Source organism: Ursus maritimus, unplaced genomic scaffold (genome assembly GCF_017311325.1).
Source record: "Ursus maritimus isolate PB19 unplaced genomic scaffold, ASM1731132v1 scaffold_24, whole genome shotgun sequence".
In the NCBI taxonomy this organism is placed as follows: Eukaryota; Metazoa; Chordata; class Mammalia; order Carnivora; family Ursidae; genus Ursus; species Ursus maritimus.
Genome location: NW_024424897.1, coordinates 25,319,227 through 25,328,043, shown reverse-complemented (window position 1 = coordinate 25,328,043; position 8,817 = coordinate 25,319,227). Strand labels below are relative to the sequence as shown.

General features: G+C 60.4%; 1 protein-coding gene and 1 long non-coding RNA gene across 2 annotated transcripts; one reads left to right on the top strand and one right to left on the bottom strand.

Moving 5' to 3' along the window:
* Nucleotides 1-1,376: 1,376 nt before the first annotated feature.
* LOC103660900 (epsin-3) lies at nt 1,377-7,264 on the bottom strand. The gene is made up of 9 exons (XM_040640831.1): nt 6,725-7,264; nt 5,701-5,819; nt 4,898-4,978; nt 4,345-4,476; nt 3,317-3,404; nt 2,581-2,850; nt 2,286-2,396; nt 1,921-2,151; nt 1,377-1,711 (listed from the first exon to the last, which is right to left on the bottom strand). The coding sequence occupies exons 1-9, from the start codon at nt 7,260-7,262 to the stop codon at nt 1,377-1,379; spliced, it is 1,905 nt and encodes a 634-aa protein (XP_040496765.1). The 5' UTR covers nt 7,263-7,264.
* Nucleotides 2,804-6,689, top strand: LOC121105021. Its single transcript, XR_005837448.1, has 3 exons — nt 2,804-4,546; nt 5,197-5,269; nt 6,463-6,689. It is a non-coding gene; the product is annotated as an uncharacterized LOC121105021 (long non-coding RNA).
* Nucleotides 7,265-8,817: the final 1,553 nt, after the last annotated feature.

Here is an 8,817-nt window from a genome sequence, read left to right as displayed (position 1 = left end):
AAAGCAGTTCCCTTTCCCAGTTCCCCCTTCCACTTAAGAAAGAGAGCAGAATCAGATCCTCCCCCATTTTGGTGTTTCTGGTCTACAGAAGGCTGTTTCCCCTCAGGGACCCAATAGGGGGTGAGGGCTGGTAGCAGGGCCAGACCCTGACCCCTGAGGACAAATCAGGGTCCGGTGGTCTAGTGGTGGGAGAGCATTGAGGAGAAAAGGAATGGGGGTCACCATGGTGGCCCTCGGGTGAGGTACCATGCCCTGCCCCTCCCCTTGGGTCCTCAGACCCGACCTAAGTCCCCCAGGAGGAGTCAGGCTCTCTGGGCAGGGCTGAGATAGAATTTCTTGCCCTGGTGAAGGAAGGCGGGGGAGGGTAGAGCCAGATTTAACGTGACTCAGTAAAACAAACGAGCACAAGGGCTCCAGGACCCGGCTTGTCTCCCCACTGAGTTCTGAGCTCTTTGGAGGCTGTGGGCTTAGCAATTCTTGGATCCCTCCCAGGTGAGCCCAGCACTTTGTTCACAGCAGGTCAATATTTGCAAATGAAACCTGGGGCCCAGCCTGGGAGCTCGGGGCTGTGGAGCCAGTCTGAATCCCAGCCCCAGTCCATGCTAGCTCTGTTACTTTGAGCATGCCGCTTAACCTCTCTGAGCCTGTTTGCTCACCTATAAAATGAGAGCAGCACCAAGGGCTATGCGCTTGGTTTAATGCTCTCCTGCCACCATTTTGAAATTCTTAATTTGGAGCAAGGGCCTCGCCTCTTCATTTTGCACTGGGCCCCACAAATTATGTAGCCAGTCTCGAGTGGGAATAGTATGATCTACCTCGGAGGGTTGTTGTAAGGATTAAATTAAATAATCTGTCTAAAGTGCTTAGCACAGAACGAGTGCGCAACGAATGGGAACACCTGCCTGCTGTTCCCTGCCGTGAGATCATCCCCAGTGCTGATCTGTGGTAAATGAATGAAATGAGAGAATGAGTGAGAGCCTGGGGAGCATCTGGAAGCGAAGGTGCCAGGCTGTGGGGGTTGTAGGGAGAGTGGGAGCATTTGTGTGCCCCACACTGCGGAGCACTTGTTTCCACGGCAGCCGGAGATTCGCGCTGCGGTCCTGACCCAGCCGCCACGCCTCGCAAAACGTCCGCGTGGTGGGAGCTGAGGAAGCGGGTTCCAGCCTTTAGGGCGCGGGCGTGGTCTCGGCCCCGGGGAGTCTTCAGTGTCCCGCTCCAGGAGCTCCCGAGGGGCTGCGGAGGCTGGGCCGCGGGGCGGAGTCTCAGCCGTTCCGGGCTTCCCGGGACGGGTCTGGGGTGACAGCCCCGCCCCGCCCCGGGGGCGGGCCCTCGCGCGCATGCGCCGGGCGGCGGGGCGGGGCGGGGCGGGGCCGCGCTCAGAGGAAGGGGTTGGTGCCGGCCTGCGGGGGCGGCTGGAGCGGCCCGGCGGAGCCCGACGTGGGCAGCAGCGGCTGCGGCAGGCTCGCGGGCGGCGGCGTGAAGGCGCCCGCCTGCGGGAAGACGCTGACCGAGGCCGGGAGGGTCACGCCGGCCGGCACGCTGCTGAGCGGGAGGGGCAGGGAGGCACTGTAGGTCATGGAGCCCAAGGGCGCCCCGACCGGCCCGCTGGCCGCCAAGCCCAGCGCCGGCGACCCGGTGCGCATCTGGTTCAGGGTCGGCCTGCCCTGCTCGCCCGCACCGAACGGGTTGGTGGGGGATGGAGCGCTGAGACCTGCGGAACGAGAGTGGGTGGGGAGCTTGGAGCGCGCCAGGGGACACAGCCCTAAATGGGGCGGGGGGGAGAGGGAGTCAAGATCTGGAGTCTCAGAAATAGGGAAGAAGAGTAAGATTTTTAGGGCAGGGGCTGGGCTCTGAAAAGAGTGATGGGGAGAGCAGGGAGTCCCCAGTGTTGAGACCCGGTGGGGACAAGGGGTGTCCTACCTGTCAGGAAGGGGTTTCGGGTCTTTGCGGCCTGGGGCGCCTTGACTAATGAATCAAGGTTGACCAAAGAGGAGGCTGAAGGGCCCAGGAAAGACTCTGGAGTACGGCGTGCTCGGGCCTCCTTGCTGGGCTCGGTTAGCGCTTCCCCCAGTACACCTAGGTCAAAGGTATCTAGCTCCTTGGTGTCATTTTGCTTGAAACTGGGGATGGGGTCTCCAAACAGGTCCAGTTCTGGAACAGAGATGATAGAACTCATTGGTAGGGAGAGGGAATGGTCATTCTGTGGGAAGAAGAGGACAGAGGTCACCTCTGGGTGGGCCCCTCATTCCCCAGAGCTGTATCATCCCCTGCCTCCTCCTGCTTACCCACAGGACTGCTGGGCTTCCCAGAGGGCAGGACCTGGGCACACTCTGGCCCCTCCTTGGTCTCTGTGGATACTGGAGGTTTGGCAAATGGGTCAAAGGGTGAGGTACCACCTAGAGCTGGCCAAGGAGGAAGAGGGAGAGGAGGTGGGTTGGCAAAAAGGGCAGGCACTGGTCTGACACCTTTCAGGCAAGCAGTCCTCTTAACATGGACAGAATGTGCTGCCCCTTGGCACTGGAGGGAGGGGACCCAGAAGTCCTCCAGCCCTTCACCCACACCCTCTGGCCCTCTGCTTACCAGGTGCACTGGAGGTGTCCACAGAGGCCCCCCAAGGGTCAGCCCCAGTGTCGGGGAGTTTGTGGTGGGGGGAGTTCTGTGCCCAGAGGTCTGTGGAAGGGGGTCTGGCGGGCAGCACTGGGGTCCGGCCCCAGGGCTCAGAGGAGGAGAGCATAGGGGGCAAGTCCCAGGGCTGGCTTCTGGACAGGGCACTTCCTGAGGGAACAGGAGACCAGGGGTCTGCAGAAGGCCCCCAGGAGGAGCCACTGAGCTCTGTGCTCGGCTTGAGACCTAAAACAGGAAGAGCACAGACATGACCTCAGGCCCACCTTTACACCCAGTCCAGGGCCCTTCCCAGTTACCCAGACCAAGTTGGGAGGCCAAGGGTCCCATTTCACAGCTGGGATGCTGCCTCAGGATCCACCCAGCAAGCTGGAGCCCATACTGAGCAAGTTATGCCAGGAGCCTGGACTCCCAGGCCTGGGCAGCTCTGGTCACCCTCCCACTCAGGGAGGGGCCGGGACAGAAAAGCCAGGGTGACCAGGGGAAATGAGAGAACATCTCTGAGCTGGGCTCTTCAGACGTGCTCTCCCATCCCTCACTACAACCCCGTGTCCCAGAGGAAAGCTGAAGCTCAGAGGGCTGAGTGACTTGCCCAGTGGTCCTCAGCTATGGGGAGGGGGTGCCAGCAAGCGGCTGGAAAGGAAGGGGCTTTCTGGGGCCAGCCTGGGAACCTCTTGCAGCCCTGCGTGCCCACCTGGGATGTCCCATGGGTCAGCGGAGCAGTGAGTGGAGGGCAGGGCCGGGGTGGGTGCGAAGATGTCTGCCAAGTCCAGGATGGAGGACTGTGGAGTGGGAGAGGCAGCCATGGCTCAGAAGTGGGCGAGACCAAAGAAAGGGCGGTCCCTGGCCTGTCTCCCTCAGTCCTGTTCATTCTCTCCTTTATTCATTTCACAAACATCTACTAATGATCCCTCACCTCTGTACAGTGTTTTGCAGTTTATAAAATGTTTCCTCATCCATTTAGTGCCGGATTTTCATAACAACCCTGTGCAGAAGGTAGTGCGGGTAGTGGTGTGCCCATTTTACAGATGCGCCACTTGAGGCCCAGAGAGGGGAGATGCTTTGTATGAAGTCACACAGCTGGGGAGAGGCAGAGCTGGGCTAAACCCAGGCCTGCCTGACCTCTTCCTCAGTTGTCCTGATCCGCAACCCATCAGTAGTAAAAGACAAATTTGATGACAAGTCTGCCCTCCTAAGTCAGAAAGTAGCCACCGTGAGCATGGGCAGAAAGGGTATAGAGACATCCTAAGGGTAGCATGCGGCACTTTGGAGGGTGGCTTTGTTCCCAGCAGCTACCCACTCCCCTATGCTTGGAAAGTATGTGTATGAGCCCAAGATATTGTCAGTACCATGTGCCTGAGTCTGGCCCTGCCAGCTGCTTCCACAGCATCTCATAATCCTACACCGCCAGAGGTGGAGCTGTCCAACAAAAGGGGGAAACTGAGGCCAGCAGTGATGTGCCCCAAGTCAGAGTAGCAGCAATCCAGAACCTGAATCCTGCAGCCTCAGATCAGGATTCTTTGTATCCCCCTTCGCTGTCAGCTCAGTGATCAGCCTGTGCAATCTGGGACTAGGGGCTACTGCACCCCTCCACTCTCATTTTCATTGAATAAATGCTTAAACAGCACTTACTAAGTATGAAGCATGGTTCTAAACTCTACAAATATCAACTCAGTTCATGTCGCAGGCTCGGTCAGCCCATGCGCTGCAGCCCCTCCCTACCTGGCTGGTTTTCAGCTTCTCATCCTCCTCCTTCTTCTCTTCTCTCTCCGGCTCTTTGTCTTGCCAACGGCGGACCATGGCCCCAGTGCCATTGGCCACAGGGGAGTCATCTCCCCGCCAAGACCTCACCTCCTGCAGAAGGCAAGAGGAGTGAGGATAGCATGAGCCTCCCAGGCTGGACTTGAGGGGACTGGAGCTGAAGGTGAGAAGAGTGCAGTGAGAGAGAGGTTAGGCACAGCAGAACCACTGGGTGAAGCGGGAGGAGCCTCGTTAGTGCCTGTGTAGCACCTGCACCAGCCCCTGCACCTGCTCCTGCACCTGTCACTGCACCAGCACCTGCACCAGCCCCTGCACCTGCACCTACTCCTACACCAGCCCCTGCTCCTGCACCTGCACCAGCACCTGCTCCTACCCCTGCACCTGCACCAGCACCTGCTCCTACACCAGCACCTGCACCTGCTCCTACACCAGCACCTGCACCAGTCCCTGCACCAGCACCTGCACCTGCACCTGCACCAGTGCCTGCACCTGTGCAGGACGCTCGGCCCACTACCTTCTCATGCTCCTGCCGGCTCAGACGCAGAGCCAGCTGCAGCTGCAGATCCTCATCCCTGTGGGAGGCTGGGGGGACCGGCTGTGAGGGAGGAAGAGAGGGGTGAGCAGGGCCCAGTGCTCCCACTCCCGGCTAGGAGGGCAACATAGCCCGGCAGAGGGAAGGGGATGGAGGGAGAAGTGCCCACCCTGAGTGGGTGTGAGCGGCCTGCCCCCAGGCAGCCAGGTGGGTGTGGCCTTCCCCCTGCCGGGATCTGCAACCAGTTTCAAAATCCAAAAGATTGATCCTTTTCTTCTCAGTTCCCTGAGTGCCCCCAAGCCCTGCTATGTGAGGACCAGCTGCTTCCTGCCCAGTCTACCTGGATCCACAGAGGTGATGGCAGAGAGAATGATATTGGCGGGGGGGGATCCCTGTCCTCCCAAAAGGACAGCTGATGGCAGGGATTGTGGGGTCAGCCTATCTCTGTGTCTCTCAGCACACTCACTGCTTCCCTTCCATGGGACCACAGCAGGCCCAGAAGACACACACTACCCTCAACCCACCAGCTACTCACTGCCCGTTCTAGCCCCAGCCAGAGGGGACTGGAGGCAGGTAGGCAGTCCCTGTCTGAACAATCGCAGGGACAAGGACAGGCCCTGTGCTGTCCCTGGGAGCCATACTGGGGTCTTGGGGCCCAAAGTAGAGGAGCCTAGGAGTCAAGGTGTGGGGCATCTGGGTACCCTTCCTTCCTCCCTCTAGTCCCCCCCCACACATGCCACCCCCAGCCCAGCTGTGGGGCTTCCCCGGCTACCCCAGGGCCTCACCTTCTCAGCCTCCTCACGGCTCATGGCCAGGGCCAGCTGCAGCTGCAGCTCCTCTTCTCCTGACGTCTGGGGCCGGGCCTGCTCCAAGTCGGAGGTGTAGCGGGGGGATGAGGAGGAGGCTGCAATGACCACCACCAGCTATCACCGGCTCTCGTGGCTTCTGTAACCACAGAGGAGCCCGCGCCTCTCCCCTCCCCCTCCCCAGCAGGAAGCTAAGGCTCAGAGAGGGAAACTGAGGAGGAGGGAAACAACTGGCCATTGAGGGCTCCAGGGGACCAGGCAGCGTGCCTGGCACTTTGTGTAAGATTTCCCATTCCACCCCCATCAGAGATTCCAATCTCTCCTTTACAGGGTTGCCTGGCTGGGGTCCTGAGGGAAGACTCAAAGCCAGGTCCCCTCGTCCAGGTCCTGCACTCTTCCAGTGGGGTCCCATCCCGCCTGGGGTCCGGTGAGGGGGGAGGGTTCGAGGTTCCAGTCAGTCAAACCGGCATGCCTTCAAGGGCTTTACGAAAGGAGGGCCCTCCTGAGGACCCCTCAGACCCAGGAAGCCCACAGTGGGGCAGGGAGGAGAGTCGAGAAGAGCTCTGCAGCCACCCCCGTTTTCAAGGACAGTGTCCTCGAGCAGGGGGTCACGAGGAACGCCACTGATGGAGTGCTCTGTGCCACGTGGCTGGGCACAGGCCCAAGGGCGTTCCTGGGGCTGGTCTCACCTAATTCTCACATCCAACAACTGGAGTAGATAAGATTCCCCCTACTTCACAGGTGAGGAAGCAGAGATTCAGAGAGGCGGCCGTCTAGATCACTCAGCTGGAAAGGCGCAGAACGCAGCCTGCTCCCGGACTGACCGCAGAGTCCGGCAGCGGCTCCCTGACCAGCGGGCAGCATCCCGCCGCGCTCTGCGCTCACTGGCAGGGCCCTGCGGCGCCAGGCATCTGTCTTCCAGTGCTCCCTTCCTCATCTCCCTGAGTGCTCGTGACATCCCTCGGAACTCGGGCCGCACCCCCCGCCCCCGGGGCTCACTCACAGTTGTAGGAGGACGGGGACCCGCGAGAGCGGCCGAGGCCCAGCTGCCCGCTGCCGATGCCCGCGCCCTCCAGCGCCATGCGTTCCTTGGTCTTGAGGGCGTGGGTCCGCTCCTGCCGGAGGCGCTCCTCGTCCTTGAGCAAGGCCATCACCTGCTTGACCTTCTCGCGCACGTTGACGCCCTGGTCCTTGCCGTCACGGTCGATGTACTGGAAGTCCTTGAGCGTCTGGATGGTGTAGAGGTTCTCGCGGCACTGGTGGGCCACCCGCTCGGAGCCCGTCTTGAGCAGGTAGTCCAGCAGCGTCAGCGCCTTGTACACGTGCCGCCAGTTCTTGCCGCTGTCGTTGAGCCGCCGCCACAGCATGCCCATGACCTCGGCGAAGGCCACTGTGTTGAAGGTCAGGTCGGCGATCTCCGACATGAGCGAGCTGGGCGGGCCCCACGGGTCGTTGCTGGTGGCCTCGCGCACTTTGACCTCTGCCTCCGAGTAGTTGTGCACGATGTTCTTGACCTGACGCCGCAGCGCCGACGTCGTCATGGCTGGGGACTTGGCGATGGGCGGCCGCCCCAGCTGGAGGTGGGGCCGAGGGGGCCACCGTCTCGAGTCGAGTCTCAGAGATGGGCCGCCCGTGCTCTCAACGGAGGCGGCTGCGTCCTGGAGTTCCACATGGTCTGAGGGAAGAGGGAGCGGAACTCAGGACGGTGGCCCGCCTCACGGTCCCGCAGCACGGACTGAAGGCCTGGCCAGGGTCCGCTGACCAGAGCAGCCTCTGGCAGGCACTTATTTTTATTTTTCTATTATTTTACATAGAATTCGGCAGGCACTTCTAGCGTCGTGGTGCTAACAAATTTGCTCATCACAGTCGCACTACAAAGACGAGATCGTTATTACCTCCGGTCACAGACGGGGAAGTGAGAGTCACAGAGCTGGCATGAGCCATGACCTACCCCAGCAGACACCCTCCCCCACCTGCCAGCTCTTGCCCTTAGCGAGACACACGAAAGTCACCCCCAGGAATGCCAGCCCGCCCTGCTCCTGCTTGGCTACGGCTCCCATTTCTGCCGGGATCTAGCTTAGGACGTGTCCTTTCCAGCTCCTCGGACCCCATTCTCTTCCTTTCTCATGGCGTTAGTTTGCGCACCTTAATTCATCCAACGCCTAGTCCCTGGGCCCTTCTCTGAGCCCGACCCCGTGCCAGGCACAGAGCACAAGTCCTGGCCCACACACATCCAGCTGCAGGGGCAAAGACGATTCAGTCGAGCATGGGCATGCCCAGGAGCACCCAAGCTAGGAAAATCGGGGGGACTTCCCAGTGGAGGTGACGGCCAGAGATCTGAAGGGAAGGTGAAGCTGCAGGGTGAGAAAGGGTAGCTCAGAGGGAATACTTGAGCTGGGCCAGAAGCCTAGAGAGGAGAATGGGGCAGGAAGGGGGGGCCTGCCTCTCAAAGAGACCTAGCCACTGTCACCCCTGTGGTACACACCAGAGCACTGAGGTCAGGGAGGGTCGTGGCCTGCCCACAGTGGCATGGTGTACAGGCAGCAGAGCTGGGACAAACACCTAGGTCTCTAGAAGACGAATCCCATACTTACTGTCAGGGTTACTGGTTTTGTAATTAATTCATCTGATTGCTTTATTCAGTCCCATCTTGGCCAGAATGTAAGCTCCCTGAAGGCAAGTCTGGCCTAAGCGCCCCAAACCTGAGGCCTTGGGTGTGGGGCAGACCCCTGATACCCCAGCTGAGGGGGAAACAGGGTCCACCCGCTGCCCTCCCCACCCAGCTTCAGGACTAGGCCATCTGGGGAAAGCAAACCCAGGTTCAAGACAGAAAAAGGTTCTCCCAGGGCCCTACCAGAAACCCAAACCAGAATCCCCCTGCCACAGCTGTTTCTCTGGTACAGGTACACGCACACACAGACACACACAGGCTCGACCCACAGAGCCTCCACAGCACCTGTGAACCCCCACCAATACCACCACGACCTCTCAGCTCTACCCTGGGTCTCAGCAGGAGTCAGAAGATGCCCATCCTGCCCTCCCCCATTTGGACTTTCCTCCACACAGCCCTGCCAGCCCTGGGCTCAGTTCAAAGCA